The sequence below is a fragment of the Molossus molossus genome, unplaced genomic scaffold (assembly GCF_014108415.1).
Source record: "Molossus molossus isolate mMolMol1 unplaced genomic scaffold, mMolMol1.p scaffold_m16_p_4, whole genome shotgun sequence".
NCBI lineage: Eukaryota > Metazoa > Chordata > Mammalia > Chiroptera > Molossidae > Molossus > Molossus molossus.
Window position 1 is genome coordinate 106,798,859 of NW_023425377.1, and position 19,264 is coordinate 106,818,122.

Genomic DNA, 19,264 nt, shown 5'->3' on the forward strand with positions numbered 1-19,264 from the left:
CCTTCTGGGCTGGTGCCGCCTGCACCAGGCCTGTCATTAAAAAGCCCCAAGGACAACATCATTAGCGTCTTTAATTCAGGTGTGGGAAGAGTTGGGGGAAGACACACTGTCCAGGGGAGAAAGAGCCCCTCCCCCATGGCCTGTGTACAAATAAATATCCAGTGTTGTCCGGCCGAGCCAGCACCCACGCTGCGGTGCGCCTGAGCTCTGGAAGGCCGGTGGGGCTGGTGTCCACGACCAGACTGTCCTCGCAGGTCCCGCTTCCTCTGGCCCGGCGGCAGGGAAGGTGCCACCTCCTCCCACGGGACACCCACAGGGACAAGTGCGGTTCTGAATTCTTCGTAAGAAAAGGAGCACTCGAGTCTACTTCAACAGGGGGAGGTCTGGGCTCATCTGAAGTGTCTATAAAAATGCATTAAATGCTGGAAAAAAGTTGCACATTCTCCTGGTGACGTTGTATAAAGTCCATTGAGCTGAAACTCAGATGATTTAAAACCAGTGCTCAGTGTGTCACCAACGCTGAGGCCGCCTGTGGCACGGAGGCAGGGAGGGCGGGGCCGCGGGGCACAGCCGAGGCCAGCAGTCGCGGGCTCAGGCTGCATCAGTCTCGGTGGCGGCGCCAGGTCCCTGCCCGCTGGCAGCCCGGGGCAGCAGGAGGGCAGGGGGTGGTGGGAGACTCCGGAGCGGCAGGGGCCTGGACGGCCGCCTTGGGCACAGCGGGCTCCTGGGCAGGGGGGGGAACTGGCGAGGTGGGCTCCGTCCCGGGCCGGCCGCTGTCCTGACCGTGTTTGCTGCGGAACACCTGTCCCTCCTTATCTAGAGCCGTGTTCTAGGAGAGAGCAGCGACACTGGTTAGCCGGGGCCCACGGCCGGCAGCGCGCAGGAGCAGCATGCACGGGCTCGGAACAGAGGAGGAGAAGCAACCTGGGCCCTCCCAGCAGAGCCTCAGTGCAAAGGGCTCGCCCGGCTGGGCTCGGGCTATGGGTGTGGCCCTGGATGGCGGGTGGGCGGCCTGCGGGACAGCCCTAAGCTGCACCTGAGCTCCAGTCCCCTTCCCTGGCCCAGACCTTGGCCCCAAGGAACCCTGGCTAAGTAACAAAGCCCGGGAGAACGCCAGGACCTCAGGCTGAGCTTTCCCAAACAAAGCTCCATCACGGATGGAAAGTTGCTCCCCGCCATCAGTAAGCAGTCCCCTACGACCCCCGAGGCTGCAGGATGCACCACACGCCCAGGGACCCGAAGCTGCCGTGTCTCCTGTTTCAGACCCCCAGGATCCCTCACCCGCTGTTCTTCACCTCACCGCACCCCCAAAGTTGTTAGCTCAACTCCTCAGGGAGCCCCGAAACAGCCACAGGCGTAAAGAGATCGCCCTGCTCTCTGACCCCAGACTAGGAGCGGACACGTCTCCTCCTTGCTCATTTGGAGCATTTCTCGTTTGTGCAGTGAGGCCCAGCGGCTCTCACCCACGTTAGCCAAAAGGCGCAGCCATTGAAGGACTTTGTAACCGACCTACCCCGGGAGGAAGGTACCCACCACCCCATGGGGGGGAGGTACCCACCAACCACCCACGGGGGGGGAAGGTACCCACCAACCCCACCAACCACCCAACGGGGGGGGGGGAAGGTAACCACCAACCACCCAACCTGGGGGGGGGAGGTACCCACCACCCACCCACCCCAGGGGGGAAGGTACCCACCAACCCCACCAACCACCCAACGGGGGGGAGGTAACCACCAACCACCCAAGGTGGGGGGAAGGTAACCACCAACCACCCAATGGGGGGGGAAAGGTACCCACCAACCCCACCAACCACCCAACGGGGGGCGAAGGTACCCACCAACACCCACCCCAGGGGGGGAAGGTACCCACCAACCACCCAATGCAGGGGGGGGGAGGTAACCACCACCCACCCACCCCAAGGGGGGAGGTACCCACCAACCACCCAACGGGGGGGGAAGGTACCCACTACCCACCCCGGGGGAAAGGTACCCACTGCCCACCCCGGGGGAAAGGTACCCACTGCCCACCCCGGGGGGAAGGTACCCACCAACCACCCACCCCGGGGGGAAGGTACCCACCAACCACCCACCCCGGGGGAAGGTAACCACCAACCACCCACCCCGGGGGAAGGTACCCACCAACCACCCACCCTGAGGGAAAGGTACCCACTAACCACCCCGGGAAAAAATGCACCACTGATCCTTCAGGGCTCTGACTGAGAAAACAAGTCTCAAGAAAATCGGAATAAGCAACAGGGCTTTCTGAGACAGCCGGTGGCTGCCTGCAGGGCCCCTGGTCCGAGGTCCAGTGGGGACCCTCCACCAGCCCGTCCAGGCTCAGCCGGAACCTCCCGGGACTCCCGAGGCGACGGCAGCGACCTGGGCAGAGCAGCTGGAGAAGCCGGTGGAAGCAGGTGGCTCCTGCAGCCCAGGGCGCCGCAGGGGCCCAGCCGCCCCGTGGGAACACTGGGCTCGGAGCGGGTTCGGTTTTCTCCACCAGACGCGCTCCGGGGGAGGACCGCCGCCCGCTCCGGTTCCTTCTCCTCCTCCATTCCCGGGGACGCGTGTGCAGAGCGAGGCCGTGCAGCGAGTACATACCATTGCCTGGGACCTAGTCAGGGGCAAGTGCAGCGGCGGGAGACGCAGGAGAGGGGAGAGAAGCAGGGACAGAAACTAGACTTACTTCAAACAGAAGCAACACGGTTGAAACAGTTTTGTCTGTCTTACATTAACCCAAATCATTCCCAGATCACCCCCGAAAGGAGCACGGTCCCCCTGGGCAGAAAGTCTTCGGGGGGTTTGCTGGCTCCTCGGATCAAGGTTCCCCGTGAGCCAGGGTCTTATCGTTCCCTCCTCTGCCACAAGGTGACACCCTCCAGTCCACGGCTGGGAGGAGCCCGCGGGACAGACAGAAGGCCGGCGGGCAAAGGCCCTGTCCTGTCCTCTGTAGGCCTGTCTGAACCCCAGTCTTGTCCAGTCTTAAGTCTCCCCTCCCCCCGGAGGCTGGCTGACGCTGCAGCTGGAGGGAGCAGCAAGGGCCCTCACAGAGGTGCCCTCTCACGCTGTCACTCACGAAAAGATGCTTTTCCACCGAAGGGACAACGAGCATTTCCCGGGAGGACTCCTGGGGCCCTCGCGCCCTGGCCAGCGCTTCAGCTGCGAAGGCAGGCAGGGCGCAAGCTGAGCGTGCGAGGGTGCGCTGGCGGCTGGGAGGGTCAGTGGGCACAGGGGACCGCACCCCGAGGGCCCAGAGGTCTGAGCGGCGTGCGGGCGGGGCGGGGCGGGGGAGGCGGGTGGGGGAGGCTCTCTCGGGCACAGGGCGGTGAGGACACATCTCTGCTTCAGGAGCCCCCCCCCCCAAGTGGGCCAAGACGGAAACTCAGAGTGTCTCTCAAACTGTCAAATGACACGCAGACAACAGCATCAACCTTACTTTCTCGCACCGTCGCTGACCTCTCCTACCCTGGCCTTTTCTCCCTGGGCCCCCGGCACTGACGGGGGCCACGGTGCAGAGAGAGTCGGGGGACAGTGGGCCGTCGGGTGCGTCTGCAGTCGTTCGGCAGGTATCTGAGGCCCCCTCAAACCTCTGCACGTACTCCCTCTGCTACGGCATCTGTGGGAACCCACACTGACCTCACATACTCCAGGTGTGAGAACGTCCAAATACCGGGGACAGTCCTTTGTGATTGATTATTGTAGATACAGAATGCAGGTCAAACTGTTCCCCAGGGCAGGACACAGACGCACAGCCATGCGGACAGGGCGAGGATAACAACACGGAAGCATTGCAAGCTGCCCCCACACAACTGTGCCCTGGGTCACATCCTCACGGGGGGATTAGCACGTCCCGCAGAGGCCTCCCCGCCCTGCTTTTGGGCACACGCCGAAATTCACAGCTTTCTGGCCGGGGAGAGTGGGTCCCTCCAGAGCAGCAAGCCTGCAGACCTCCCAGGGGGACCACACGGGTGCAGTCACAGCACCTGCCCCGCAGAGGTGTGTGGGGAGCGAGGGGCTGGACGGAGCCCTGCCGCATGGCCGACAGGAAAACACACAGCGGCCACAGTCGCCATCGGAAGCACAAGCAGCAGGCTGCCCGCTCATGGAGACATCTGACTCTGGAACTCCATCGACAAATGGAAAATGCCATCTGTCAGCCATGAGACGCAGGTTTTGTCTGAGGGTGTCTGACATCAGTACCCAGAACAGAACCTGTACTGGACCGTGAGGCAGAGGGCTGGAACATTCCAGAACCTCAGCAGGCCACAGGCCATCTTCGGCCAGCAAGCCCCTGTGGGCCCTGAGTCGACAGGTGTCCCAGGCGGTGAGGGTGAGACCATGAGCCCCGGCCAGGTCCTATCCAGGTCCTTCTCTAGACCGTGCACTTACTCAACACACAGCGATTCGATTTTGATTCTATCAAGTCATTCTTCTTAAAGCTTTTCATTACATGTCAAGTGTGCCAATTCATCATGTTTTTCTAAAATGTCCCAGAAGCTGCCTAACATTGGGGCATGTGGTAAGGCCACAGGCTCCTTATCCTGCCCCAAATGAAGTGTTCATGAGAACACTCACGCTGTGGCTCAACCAGGACAGCTCTTCGGCCATTCTGTGTGTCCCCCCTCTGTCTCTCTGTCCCCCAACTCTGTCCCTCCCTCTCCCTATCTCTGTCCCTCCCTCTCCCTATCTCTGTCCCTCCCTCTCCCTCTTTGTTCTCTCTGTCCCTCTCTGTCTGCCTCCGTCCCCACCTCTCCCCATCCCCTTCCCCCAGGTGTATTTTCTTTGTCTCTGTCCCCTAAGCTCCAAGGGCCCTTCGGCTGTTCTTTCCTGGCTCACCGCTCCTACCCTGCAGCCTGGTAAACAAACTTTCCGCTAGAGTTTGGGGGGGGGGGGTAGCCTTTGCCGCGTCTCAGCTGTAACTCTGCCAACTCCGCTCCGGGGCTGGCAGCAGCACACCGCCGGAACGCCAGGAAGCACGCAGCTTGAGAGGCGGCCCCTATTTTGGCACAGAGCACCCCAAGTCCTGAAACGTGTCAAAAGATCCTGTTTGCAGGCTCTGTCTGGGGGGGCGCAGAGGGGAGGGAGAGGGAGGTGCAGGGGCTCCGAGAGCTGCCAAATGCAGGAGCCGCCCCGGGGACCGAGGAGTGACAGGCCAGCGGCGGCCACGAAGGCGGTGGACACGAGAACAAGCAACTGTTTTCCCTCTAGTTGGTCAGGAAACTGATCAAACCTCCAGAAGGCAAGAGGCCGGCCGGGCGGTGAGAAGGTGCAGCTGTGGGGACGGCCTGGGGACCTAGGGGCCGCCGACACCCCATGTTGTCAGGTGTGGCCAAGATGCTAACAACTTAGGCACCGTTTCCTGGACAGTCTGCCTGTGGAGACACCCCGAGCCTGGGAGGGTGTGGGCAGAACGGAGGTCCCAGCCCCGGCGCTGGCCCTGTGCACGCGGGCGCCGAGGCAGCGAGGAGACGCTCGGGGCGGGGACTGCACAGCCCGTGGGGCGCTGACCGCTCGGGCTGCCTCCTTCGTTCGCCCCACTTCCCTGGCTGCCCGGCCTCCCCACTCACCTCGCTGTGTCTGTGGACCTGGGCTGGCCGCCCTCAACATCTCAGAGGACGGAAGGGCTGACAGATACGGCCATCCTGTGACCGACTGCGAGCATTCCCCCAACCCTGAAAATTCAGTTCTTTCCCATTGTTCTGTACTTTCAAAGGTCTGAATGTACTGATTTTTTAAATGGCATTTGTTTCACTGTGGCTGTTTCTTATCCCAAGTCCAACTGCACCTCAAATAATCTACTCGAGTGGGCGGGGAGTGCCTTCCTCCTGCTGTGAACCCCAGCGGGCTTGGGCACCCTGGCGGGGAGCAGGCGGGGCCGCAGCAGCCGGAGGCTCCAGCCCGGGAGAGGCGGGGGCTGCTGGCTCCTGGGCCCCTGGCCGGGCCCCCGCTCTCTGCACAGCTCCCGCCCCAGGACTCCAGCCTGGGTGCCAGCCAGGCGGGTGCTCTCCCCGTGCCAAGTGAGCTCCGAGTAGAGAGAGGCGCCAGCCGCCATGTGAGGGGAGCTGTTGGCTGTTTACTGGGAAAGCGTCGAGGCTGGCTGAGCGGTCAGGCCAGACACAGCGGCCTCCCAAAGGCCGGGGCGCGTCCCACTTACCATGATCACGGAGACCCCGGTGGTGGTGCTGTTCTGCTTGGGGAGCGCATTGTTAAAGTGCTGCTTGAGTTTACCTGTCACTTCAGCTTGCATATTATTCTCCTGGGAGGCATCGTCCTACAGGGAAGAGCCAGATACAGTGGTTCGGGTTTTCTGGCTGACTTGTCTGTTCCTTAACAGGCACAAACCACCCGCCGCCGCCATCTCTTCCTAACGGGCTCATCTGAACCAGAGGTTAGGGGAACAATGACCCATTCAAAACAATTCCCAACCCGGCAGCCCCAGGCCCCCTGCACCCTTCACCCAGCTCCCTGATCTAACCACAGGTTTTCCCGAGGGGGCTCAGGGACCCGCTGCGGGCTGGGGGGGGGGGGCTTGGGGACCCGCTGCGGGCCAGGGGGGGGGCTCAGGGACCTGCTCCGGGCCCGAGGGGGCACAGATGCCATATAACTGAGTGCAGATGCCTCCCAGGGAAAAAACAAAATTCATACACACTTTATTATTTTAATCAACAATTCAGTTAATTGTTAGTCTCTGTTGTTCATAAGATAATGTGAATTCTCAGCTATGTGGTCCAAGAGCCAATTCTCTTAGCAGGATCCAGAGAAGTTGAACCCAGATGTCAAGACCTGTGGGTCACTGTGGGTGCACGAGGGCCCCCAAATCAGCCAAAGTCCTTGGTGGAGGCAACGACCCTCCCTGTCCCGGAGCCTCCGCTTGCCCCCACCCAGAGCACCGCCCAAGCCCAGGGGAACTCTAGTCAACAGGGCGCGGGCCCCGATGCTCTGCCCGGCTCTGGAAGGGTCTGCGAGGTCTCCTGTGACCATGTGCTGCGAAGACAGAGGGCTCAGCCTCTGAAACATGGTCGCCTCTGGCCAAATCCTGAAAATCCTCAGACCCCAGAGCTCAGAAGCAAAGGCTGAAAAGCTTAGAGAGCCTCCCGGCCAACCCCTTCATCCTGCTGTGGAGGAAACTGAAGCCCAGAAAGGGACAGCGACCTGCCCAGGTCCCTCGCGGAGCAGAGTGAACACGTGGGGGTCCTGGGGCCCCCTGCTTTCTCCCAGAGCTGCCTTCCTTGTGCTGAGCCGGGGCAGCCTGACACCCCTGCGCGGGGGCCCGGGCGAAGCCGGCGGGGTGCTGGCCACTGGACGCACAGGGTCCGCCGGGGGGGTGCGTACTTACTGACACCCAGGGGTGACTCAGGATTTGTCCCGCAGTGCACCGAGCTTCGACGTTTACCTGAAGCATGTGGCTGATTAATTCCTGGAAAGAAAAACAGAAGATGACAGAGGGGACAAAGGGGGCACAGTTGCAGAAATCTGCGTTGGCCCCAAGTACCTCAAAGAACAGCCCACACCACCGCTCCGCCACCAGCCCGGAACGCTGTCCGCCTGCACTCCTGGTGCCCACGGGCGCGTGCGGGACGGGCTCCTGCAGGTCCTGATCACGGCCACCAGCCCACCGCGCAGCGCAGGGCCCCGAGTCCGCCCTGTGCCCTGACGGGCTCTACCACCGCTCTCGAATAAACAGAGACGTTTCGGGCTTAAAGGAACTCGGGGAAGAGAGCCAGCCCAGTTTTCGGAACTGGGTTTAGCGTGTCAGAGACCATACTGTGGCGTGAACTTCGAGGACCACCGTTCGGAGGTGAGGCGGCCCTGGGGTGCAGACCAGCACCCACGTGAGGTGAGCCCCTCGGCCCTGACCCCGCAGGCGCAGGCGTGGACGCACCTTTGCGGAGTCCGTGATGTTATCCCAGTAGGGCGCGGGGAACTCCAGCTTCCCGGCCAAGATCTGGTCGAAGAGATCTTCCTGGAGGTTGTTCTCACTGTCGGTGACAAAGAGACGGGACACGGGCCAAGGTCACCAGAGCAGTCAACACACTGTTCACGGAAGAGCGGGAGTCCAGTCGCCGGCTTGGGCATGTCCCATCTCCACTGCATTTTTTTTCTTTATTGATTTTATTTTATTATTATTTTTTTATCCTCACCCAAAGACTTTTTTTTTTTTTGTATTCATCTTCAGATAGAGCGGGAAGGAAAGATACATCGATGTGAGAGAGACACATTGACTGGCTGCCACCCACACGACCCCAACCAGGGCGGGGACAAACTGCAACCGAGGTACATGCCCTTGTGGGATCCGAACCCGGGACTCTCCGGTCCGTGGGCCAATGCACTAACCACTGAGCAAAAATGGCCAGGGCTCCACTGCATTTTTGATGACACATTTTTCTTTTTAGACATAAACTCAAGAACATTTCCACGGGCCTGGGAATCAGAGAGAGAGAGAGGGAGAGAAGCAGGGAGAGGAGGGGAGAGAAGCAGGGGGAGGAGGGAGAGGAGCTGGGGGAGGAGGAGAGAGGAGCTGGGGGAGGAGGAGAGAGGAGCTGGGGGAGGAGGAGGGAGGAGCAGGGGGAGGAGGGGAGAGAAGCTGGGGGAGGAGGGGAGAGGAGCTGGGGGAGGAGGGAGAGGAGCAGGGGGAGGAGGAGAGAGGAGCAGGGGGAGGAGGAGAGAGGAGCAGGGGAAGAGGGGATAGAAGCACGGGTAGGAGGGGAGAGGAGCAGGGGGAGGAGGGGAGAGGAGCTGGGGGAGGAGGGGAGAGAATCAGGGAAGGAGGAGGGGGGAGAAGCAGGGAAGGAGGAGGGGGGAGAAGCAGGGAAGGAGGAGGGAGAAGCAGGGAAGGGGGGGGCACACCAATCTCAGGGAAGGTGCTGACAGGGTGCAGAGCTGGGCGGGCAGATGGAGACGGAAGGGTGGCGGTGACGGTCACACAGCTCTGTGAATGTTCTCAACGCCACCAATCTGCCTGCTTCGAAGGATCAGTTTTATGTTAGGTCCATTTTGCCAGAACAGAAAAGACAAATACACGGACCCTATAAATCGTCATTGCAGAAGGAAACCGTCTCCGCATCACCCCCGCTCAGTGGCTGCAAGATGCGGAAGCAGGGAGCCGAGTGGGACCTGCTGCCCATCCCCTTCCCACGTCCCAGCCACAGGCCGCGAGGGGGAGCAGCCCACAGGGAGAAGGTTCCGAGTCTGGGTGAAGCCGTCAGGACCTGCTTAGCTCCCCACTGGAGCCGGAACTTCAGTCAAGCTCCGTCGAAGAGAAAGAGTCCATCCAAGGCCCTGACCAGTGTGGCTCAGTGGTTAGAGGGTCGGCCTGTGGTCCAGAGAGACCCGGGTTCGGTTCCCACAAAGGGCGCGTACCTCGGTTGCAGTTTGTCCCCGGCCCTCGGTTGCAGTTCGTGTGGGTGGCAACCACTCAATGTGTCCCTTTCATGTCGATGTTTTTGTCTCTCTCTCTCTTCCTCTCTCTCCTTCCCACTCTATCTGAACAAAAAAAATGGAAAAATGTCCTCAGGTGAGGTTTAAGGAAAAAAATAGAGCCCATCCAAGAACTTCAACTAGAATTGCACAGGTTGAGACAAACTCTTTCCGCCGCCCCGGGTGGGCATCGGTTCCCGACCTGTGCCCACTGTACCACCCTCACAGGGGCACTCACGTACCTGGCTGGTGCCTCAGGGATACATGGAGCCCTGCCTGGCCATGGAGAGAGCTGTGGACACGTGAAACCGCTGCTTCCCAGCCACTGGACGCTAGACTCACAGCCACTGCGCCCCTCGCCCACCGGGGCCCATCGATAGCCAGAGAGAGGACAAAGTCATTATCCTTCAAGGTCACGACAAAGCCTAGCAGAGAACTCAGGATGGACCGCTGGAGTCGAGACCAAAGCCCAGAGTGGCGTCCAGTCTCAGGGGCAGTGTGCATTTCTCGGGGCGCTCACGGGAGACCCAGCCTCTGGGTGGGACCGGGTCATGCCTCCAGCACTGTCAGACTGGGCAAGGACAGGTGCGGTGTCCTTAGCGACCAGGTTGTTTAGGGCAGTGTGATGCTGTGGCTGCTTCATTCTCGTCCTATGCAAAGGAGCCGAGTCTGAGCTGTGCGGACACCCGTGACATCTACCCCAGCCTGCTGCGCTGCTGCTGGCCCTGGGGTCTGGGCCCAGAGGCACACCGAGGAGCTAAGGTCAGGCCAGAAAGTCAGGTAAGGCAAGAGACCCCACCACTCCCCCCAAAAGTGGTTTTCTTTGAGTGCAAAAAAACTATTTCTTTCTATTTTTTCTAAAGATTTTTTTAAAAACTGCTTTTTAGAGACAGTGGAAGGGAGGAGAGAGGGAGAAACATCAATGTGAGAGACATCGACCACCTGCCTCCTGCAGGCCCCTCGCTGGGGATCGAGCCTGCAGCCCAGGCTCCTGCCCTGACCAGGAACTGAACTGGCGATGATGCATTGGATGATGCCCAACCCACTGAGCCACACCTGATAGGGCAAATGTTTCTTTCTAGATGTCTAAGCGCTTCCCTTCCTCTTCACGTCTTTCCCTACTGATTGCACTTGGCTCACCTGTCCTTCAATTTGAGTGAAGGGCACACCTAAAACACCGTGAGGTTTCACAAAAACCTTTAGAAAACCCCAGGCCCCAGGAGACAACATTAGAAAATATAAAGTAAATCACCTATTTCCAGGATTGTTCCTTTTAGTCACCCCTCTCTATTACTCCATTCATCTCCCCTGTTCCCCCCTGGCATCTCAAGTGACTTATATTTTGTTAATACATGTGGCTTTTATTTTGTTAATAAACAGCTAAAAAGTTGGAAGTGAGTCTGCAGCATTCATTCGGTTCTTGGCAACACAGCCTGAGTCAACAAACAAAACCGTGGAATGTCCTGGCAATTAGGATTCACCCCAAAGAATCCATGCTGTGAACCGCAAGTGTTTCGGGCTTCCTTCCCTAAAAGAACAGAAAGCTAAAGATTGTTCATCCTTCTCAGTAGTCACACAAGAAAAGCCACTCTGATTTCATCTACGCTGGATTTATGACCACATTCATACTCTACAACCTGGCTGAGATGCTTCAGGGCACTTTTTTATCCTGAAACAAGGTACCCCCTGGAACAAGGTGCTGTACATCTAAAAAAGTGCATTAAGAAAAATCTCGAAAACAACAGAAGAGTTTGTGCCCATTCTCTCCTTTCAATCATGAGTCAAGGTACGCTCAAAATGTGTGTAAGCTAGTCTGCAAATGAGATTCAAACATCTCATTTATGGGGGGGGGGGTGCCCCATTTAAGAGAAAAATAAAATCTCAGTATAGTCATGCAAATGTCACTCTTTGTCAGAGGTCCTCACACAGACTTGCGTAGGGAATAACTAAACTGTCAGCTCCTCTAGAAAACCAACATCCTCTTAGCAACAATGTGTCTGGGGTTGAAAAGAGAGAAGGAAGAATTCATGTCAGGTTAAGACCAAAACTTAAAAAAAGAAAAGTGAGAGACACCAGAGTTAAAGACTCCGAAACTGTAAATTCCAAGTAATCATTTCAATGAAAAAGCTTTGGGTTAAAGTTAGTGCGGGTATAAAACAAAGAAAATGTTTTGAAATACCTGTTCAAAGAATTTTAGATACAAATGCATGTAACTAATCTATTTTATACCATGGTCCTTTATCATTATTCAAAGTACCATTTCCAGCCCAGCTGTGTGGCTCAGTGGACTGAGCGTCATCCCATGGACTGAGAGGTCCCAGTTCGATTCCTGGTCAGGGCACATGCCCGGGTTGTGGGCTCGATCCCCAGTTGGGGGGTGTGCAGGAGACGGCCTATCCATGTATCTCTTTCACATCAATGTTTCTCTCTCTCTCTCCCTCCTTTCTCTCTAGAAAATCAGTAAGAAACATATTTTAAAGTACCATTTGCATAACGTGCTCTATATGCAGTGTATATTATAGTAGGTTCTGGAATCTCTCCAGAACGCCTCTGTGCTGTGAAGATGCTTCTGCAACTAGCATTTAACATAGATTCCCTTCATCACGGCCTACGAAAGAGGGAAACCATTTTTGTAAATTTCAGAAGTAGGCTACCTGCCTTTGTAGGAGCAGCTTCTGAATATAATGTAGAAGGGCATTAGCTTGACTGCCTTGGATTAGTCAAACTTAACTCCAGATCCCACAAAGAAGCTGCTGTCCACTGGGTATCAAGTCACAATAAATACACATTTGTTTAACCTGAGTCTCACTTTTGTTCAAAAGTAAAAAAAGCAGTCAAAGGATAAACTCCCAGGCTGCACTGACAAGTGGAAACACTAGAGGGAGTTGTGAGCACACATTCCTCTAAAACTGGTCCCTCCGGATAACCTTTTCCCAACTGGTCTCAACTTGGGTCACCCATCATGGAGGGGAATTTCGCTGTAACGGGCCCCAAGATCACCAGCTATTAAAATACACTACTCTCTACATTTGACCAGTTCTCAAAACAGGTCACCACTGAAGCCAGCCAGGGCATGTCACGACTGAAAAAAACTGGCCACAAAGTATTCCCCTCCCTCCAAGTACACATCCTTAATCTTCTCCCACACTTACTCTAGGCTTCGCTATCTGACTTCATTTGTTCAACGGGACATCGATCAAACAGACATTGAAAAGTGCTCAGGCCCTGGCCAGTTTGGCTCAGCGGTTAGAGCGTCGGCCTGCGGTCCGGAGAGACCCGGGTTCGGTTCCCGCTAAGGGCACGTACCTCGGTTGCAGTTTGTCCCCGGCCCTGGTTGGTCGTGCAGGTGGCAGCCACTCGATGTGTCCCTTCACGTCGATGTTTCTCTCTCTCTCTCCTTCCTCTCTCTCCCTCCCACTCTATCTGTACAAAAAATGGAAAAATATCCTCGGGTGAGGATAAAAAAAAAAGAAAAGTGCTCAGGTAGAGGAACCCTCCCTTTCTCCAGCTGCTTTTGGGGAATCCTGAATTCACGTCCTGTGAAACTCGGGTAGCCCACTGGAGGCTGAGCGCACACACACGGCCAAGTTGGGACTGTTGTCCCGGCTGACCTGGGTCAGCTGCCAGGCAGGTGAGCGGGCCACACTGGACCACCAAACCCCACTGAGTCAGCCCAAATCAGAGACCCGACCAACTGATCCACAGAACTGACTGACGGCCCAAACTCTCGCAGTCGTTTTGCAGGAACTGTTAACTGACATGTGCAGTAATCCTACAGCCTGTGTAACCCACCTAGACAGTGACCTGGACAGACCATGACATCGATGCCAGAGAGCTTTCTACCTACAGAAACCCAACCCACGCCACGGGACAAGCTTGCATTTCGTGCCACACCTTCATTAAAGGTTTGTGACTCCCAGCTTGCAACTGGGCATGCCCCCAGGCTCCGGATGGTTTTTTTGATCCATATTCTCGTGATGTTGTCTTTACACCGTAAGACTCTGAAAAGGAAAGACTGACATACCTGTCTCTCTCCTGTGTTTACTGTAGTATCGGCAAAAATGTTCAATTCCACTGATCATCAATAATTTCAAAAAGAGAATACTTTCAACTTGGCTGAATGTTTGAAATCTTTCACAATAAGATGCTGGGTGTGGTGGTGAAATAAGCCTGTTTTTCACTTATTAACCTAACACTACACTGTAAATACCATGACCTCCAAGAACAGGTTGTGTTCACCATTTGCTTCCCAGCACTAAGAAGAGCTACTCAACAAATAGCTGTAAAGTGAACAACAAAGGAGATTAAAATGAAAACTCAGAAGAAAGCCAAACCTGCGTCACCAGGTTCAATGCCATTCATGTTCTCTGAAGGAGACGGAACTGATCAAAAGGTGCCATTGGCGAAGCCCCTGCCAACCTGCGCACACATGCTGCCGAGCGGTGAGCGTGTCCTGTGCCCTCCGTGACACAGCCGGACCCCTTGTGCGGCCCCTGCGCCCTCAGACAAGGGGCATGTTTAGCGAAGACTCCATCTGCTTGTTCCCAGCTCTGTTTATGCTGAAAGTGTCCATGCTTCTACTCCACTAAGTGTTATGTGAATGGCCAACATGAATTCTAAAGTTCTCTGTTTCTATGAGAACTAAGTTGAATGCTTTGGAAAATGAGTGGTCAGAAAGCTGTTCCCAAATTAAGTAGGAGAGACAACCACTAAACACTGGAAAAAGGTGATTCCCAGAAGGATCAGACTGCTTCACAAGGACCCTGCTACCTCACTCCCCTTGCCCTGGGCGGCGTGGCTCCGTGGCGAGCGGCGTCCCACGCGCCAGGAGGCGGCCGGTTCGCTTCTCAGTCTGGGCGCGTGCCGGGTTGTGGGCTCCGTCCCCAGTAGGGGCCCTGCAGGAGGCAGCCAATCCATATTTCTCTCTCCTGCTCCCTTCCTCTCTCTCTCTAAAATCAATAAAAACATATATTAAAACAAACTCTCACTCCCCTTGAAAATAACCGAGAGTGGAAGTTGTAGACACGGGACGATGGGTGTGGTGCGCACAATGACATGAGAAACACGGAGGCCGTGCACAGAGCAAAGGCCCAGGCCTCGCGTCAGAACCCAGCTCAGGGAGCAGACACGGGTAGGCTGTAGGTGCAGGTAAACAGTGAAAGGCGCGTTGACAGCCTTTTCGACTGGCATCTTTACAGACCAGCTCTGGTCCTGGCTGCCGGGGGTAAAATCCCGCTTCCTGACCATGGGAGAGCTTGCAGCTCCAACACTCACACAGAGCCACTGACCTTCGGAACGGCGGGAATCCACAGAGGAGGATGTACGTGATCACGCCTGCTGCCCAGATGTCCACCTTCAGGCCATAGCTGGGGAAACAGGTGGGTGGAAGCAGGAGAGATGACCATACCAGCCCGGAACCCTCATCATTACCGCAGCACTTGTCTTTGTGAGAAAAAAGGGTCTTTTGGGCATCAAACTGTCCATTACAGGGAGAGGAATGAACTGCCCTTGGACAAAGGCATCTGCGTCTCTCCAATCCTTACTACAACCTTGGGGACGACTGCCATGTTCCCAAGACCAGCCTCAGGACAGAAGTCCATGCCCAGGGCTCCTGAACCCAGAAGCACAAACTTAAGTTCCTGAGATTAAAGTTATGGTGCAGGTAGGTGACCAGTTTCTCCCTCCACCTTCCCAGGAGTCCCGTGAACACACAGCTGTGCAAGCAAAATGGACCTTTCCCCACCGAAGATGAAGCACTAACCCAAACCACAGGAGTCTCACCCAGTTTCAGCGATGATTTCCGGGGCCACGTAAGTTGGTGTTCCACAGACTGTGTACAGGGGGCCTTCCACCACCGTGGCCAGACCGAAGTCTCCCAGTTTCAAAGACTTGGTTCCATCGGGATATTCACACACCTGAAACAGAAACCAGCCAACAATCAGAAGTTGTTTTTATGCCTCAATGATTCCAAGAGGGCCCTTGGAAATAGGTAGAAATGACGCAGATACATTGACCAATAAACTCAAAATCTCTCCTTGTGACAGTAACACTATGATTTATCTTTGATGCTTTAAAGCTCTAATCTTCTCTTTTAAACAAATTTTTTTCCTTTATTTTTAGAGAGGAAGGAATGGGAGAGAGAGACAGAAACATCGATGAGAGAGAATATCAATTGGCTGCCTCCTGCATGCCCCCACAGGGGATCGGGCCCACAACCTGAGCATGTGCCCTGACTAGGAATTGAACCAGCGACCTCTTGATGCACGGGTCGATGCTCAACCACAGAGCCACACCGGCCGGGCAAAGCTCTTATCTTGCTCTTGAGAGATGTTTGCCTGGTTGTGTGGAATTTGAAAAAGACATTTTCTACCTCTGCAAAAAAGCGCCTTACCTAGGAGTTTCACGGGCACACGTGCAGGCTCACGCAGCATCCAGGATGCTCGCCTGACGTGGCCCGAGAGGCTCTAAGCCTGGAAGCAGGACACTGACCTGCACTGCGTGCTTTCTGTGAGCGAGGTGCTTGAGAGTCTCAGAAATGGTGTTTATTAAGTGCCACTAAAGCGCTAGGTATTCGCTAAGAGACCTGCATGTTTTGTTTAGAAAATAAAATTAGGACTTGTTCTCTGGAGAGTCAATGATCAATATAAATATTACACGGGGGGGGGGTGGGGGGTGGGATTGGAAGTTTAGACATAAAATGAACTTTGGAATCAGACAGCCTGAACTTGAATAACCAACCATTTGCCCTCATTCTCTGGCTGTGTGACCTTCAAAAGTCACTCACCCTCTCTGAGCATGTTTCTGCATCTGTGAAATGGGATGATACGGGGTTGGTGTGAAGATAAAATGAAACCAAGCTCGGATCAGGCTCCATGAATGTTCCTTCCCTCTCCGGGAAGGTCTGGCTGGTTAGAGCAGATAACTATCACAGAGGAAAAGGTCTAATCATGTTGTTGAAGATGTCAATGATTTTTCTTAAACCGAAGCAACCTCTCTAGACAGAATTTCAGCAGTGTGTACATTTATAACCTTTGATACAGTACATCTACTTCTCAGAACCAAGCCTAAAGGAGTAGAGATGGACTCAAAGGTTATATACAAAGACACCAATCTCAGAATTTATTTATGTTTTTAAAAACAGGAAGCAACATAAGTCATAGAATATTCCTGTAATAAAATATTATACAGTCACTAATAAGCACATTTCAAAAAATATTAATCATATGGACATTGACCATACTACATAAAATAAAAAGGTATATTCAACATTATATATTTATGTTATTATATATAATGTAATTACACACACACACACACATATATGATGCAATTCACCAATGTTTAGTTTATCTCTAAGTGGTAACACTGAGGATTGCTTTAACTTTCTCCCCATACTTTTCAGTAGTTTCCAATGGACATGTATTGGTTCCATAATTAGGAAAAGTTTTTTTTATTATTTTTTATCCTCACTCGAGGACATTTTTGCATTTATCTTTAGATAGAGCGGGAGGAAGAGAGAGAGAAACGTCAATGTGAGAGAGACACATTGAGTGGTTGCCACCCGCACGACCCCAGCTGGGGCCAGGGACAAACCACAACCGAGGCACGTGCCAAACCGGCCAGGGCAGGGAAAGTTTTATGGGTAACGCTTCTCTACGGAATCTGGAAGTGGCGTTCTAAACGGGGGGTTCTGGAAGCACCGCTTGCGTACAGGTCTGACGGTACCTGACGTGCTGGTCTGCTCGTCTCTCGGACGTTCCATTTTGAAAACACTGAATTTCAGAGAGCAAATGCAGAGACCTAACCGGTACTCATGTAATGTCTTTCTCTATGTTTATACTTGAGAGTTTGCTTTTCCTCATATTTTACTATGAAGTAATCAGATTTCCACCTACTTATGAGAGGAGGTGGAAAATTTAGAAAATTATGTTTTCTCAAGATAAGCATGTTACCATCGTTCATTAGTCTGACACTAAAGAGGGGAGTGACTTATACAGCCACTGATGGAAAGCATCAGGGACCTCGGGGCGCCCTGTGTCAACGATCCCCAATCTACTGGCATTTACAGAAGGACAACACTAAACGCAGCCTGGGCGTCGTGTCCACGAGTCTGAGAAGACTCTCTCTCACCCAGTCTGATAACTGCTTCCGAGTTTCTGCACCGAACACACACGCCCCGCACACCGCTCTGACCTCCACCCTCCCAGGCTGCGCCGTGGGGTGTGGAGGCCCTCAGATATCCATCATCCTGGGCCAGCCCGCGACGCAGCAGGACCATATTCAAAGCTCCTAATGACTTAGCCTAAAGCAACAGAAACCAGGTTCCCGTCCCGCTGCCTTTCCATCCGTTATGTCTAATGTAAACACCAGCGGAACACGCCGGTGGAGGGAATTACAGCCAGAATTTATGACGCATTCGCCGAGACCCCGGCTTCAGAAAGAAATTCCCGGAGTAACTGCAGTGATAAGAACACTGTAAGCAGCATTATAATTCTAAATGTATCATGAGAATTAAGGAAAAAATGTTTTATTAATGTCACTGTTATTTTGTTTTTATAACTTTAAAATGCACTCATTAAGTACAGTTTTGAAAAATAGCGTTTATTTTAGACGTTCAATTTAGGGATGCCTGGGGGTACTTAGGGGCCGCTGTCAGGCCCTCAGAGGTCCCAGAGGCCCCGTGTTCAGGTCCCTCCCAGGAATCCGGTCAGATGCAGGAGAGAAACAGAAAGGGAGCGAACAGTCTATAATCGCTGAGTTATGTCTGAGCAAGCGGCGCTTCTTGGCCAAACATCAGAAGAGAAATGTCATAAGGGGCAGACCAGCCTGAAATAACATTTTATCCAATTCTTCTCCCCGCAGTGACGCAGAGGCAAATGTGTGAACGACAATTTGAGCACATTTCATATCTCAGCTGGAGGTTCTCTTTAAAGCAGGACAAACATCTGTCTATCACTCCATATATATGCACACACACGTGTGACTTTGATTCTGACACAGACACACACACGTGGTGCTGCTTTAAGAGCGTGACCTTGAGAAGGAGGTAAGTACAGCGAGGCTCCAGGCCCTGGTCCGGCAGAGGGTTAGGGCTCCCCAGTAACTGACATTCTCGCAGGACTTTGGAGATGTCAGCATTCTCCCTGGACTCATCAGCCACCCACTGGGCCACTAGGAAGAGAAGCGTCGGCCCCATTTCACAGATGGGGAAGCAGAGGCACAGAGGACTCCAGTGACGTGTGGACAGCCCGCGTGCATTCCAGCCTGCACCCCGCACCCCGGCAGGCCCGCGACAGTCTGCTCCGACACGCCGCGGTGGGCAGAGCCCCGACGGCAGGCAGCCCGCACTGTTCAGGTTCAGGTTCGGGTTCGGAGTGGGCTCAGGCAGCCCAGCGGGGGAGGGGCGGCCCCGCAGGCTCAGCCGCTCGGACAGAAGTCAGCCGCTCCGAATGCACACATGAAGAATGTGCGGAATGCAGATCCCACAGACCCGGGAACGCCGCGTGTTCTCTGAACAGACGTCAGCGCGATGATTTAGGAAGGCTCCGAACCGCAGAGACCGACCCCGTCCTCGCCGGCGGAACCCGGGACAGCGAATTTATCACCGGCCCCACAGTTAACGTTGACGGGCACGGCCTGGCCGTAACTCACTGCGGCAATGCCCACGCTGCGCCCCGACACGGAGACCCCCGCAGCCCCCGCAGGTCTGAGTTACCCACGGCCACCAGAGGCCGGCAGGCACACAGAGGCCTGCACGTGCGGTCTCTGAGAACTGAACCTGGTTCTGGAGCAGGAGAGGCTGACAGTCCCTGCGGGTCTCCTTGCAGTGCCTCAACCGCCCGTCCTCACCC

At 55.0% G+C, this 19,264-nt stretch overlaps 1 protein-coding gene across 4 annotated transcripts in view; it reads right to left on the bottom strand.

Moving 5' to 3' along the window:
• Window positions 1-364: 364 nt before the first annotated feature.
• DCLK2 (doublecortin like kinase 2) overlaps window positions 365-19,264 on the bottom strand; it is a 137,705-nt gene continuing 118,805 nt past the window's right edge. For all 4 annotated transcript variants that reach the window (XM_036241547.1, XM_036241544.1, XM_036241548.1 and 1 more), the window contains 6 exons: window positions 15,195-15,328; window positions 14,702-14,779; window positions 7,879-7,975; window positions 7,333-7,413; window positions 6,151-6,267; window positions 365-829 (listed from right to left, as the gene is read on the bottom strand). In XM_036241547.1, coding sequence (XP_036097440.1) covers window positions 602-829; window positions 6,151-6,267; window positions 7,333-7,413; window positions 7,879-7,975; window positions 14,702-14,779; window positions 15,195-15,328 — 735 coding nt within the window. In that variant the 3' untranslated portion in view covers window positions 365-601. The remainder of the gene's footprint in view (window positions 830-6,150; window positions 6,268-7,332; window positions 7,414-7,878; window positions 7,976-14,701; window positions 14,780-15,194; window positions 15,329-19,264) is intronic.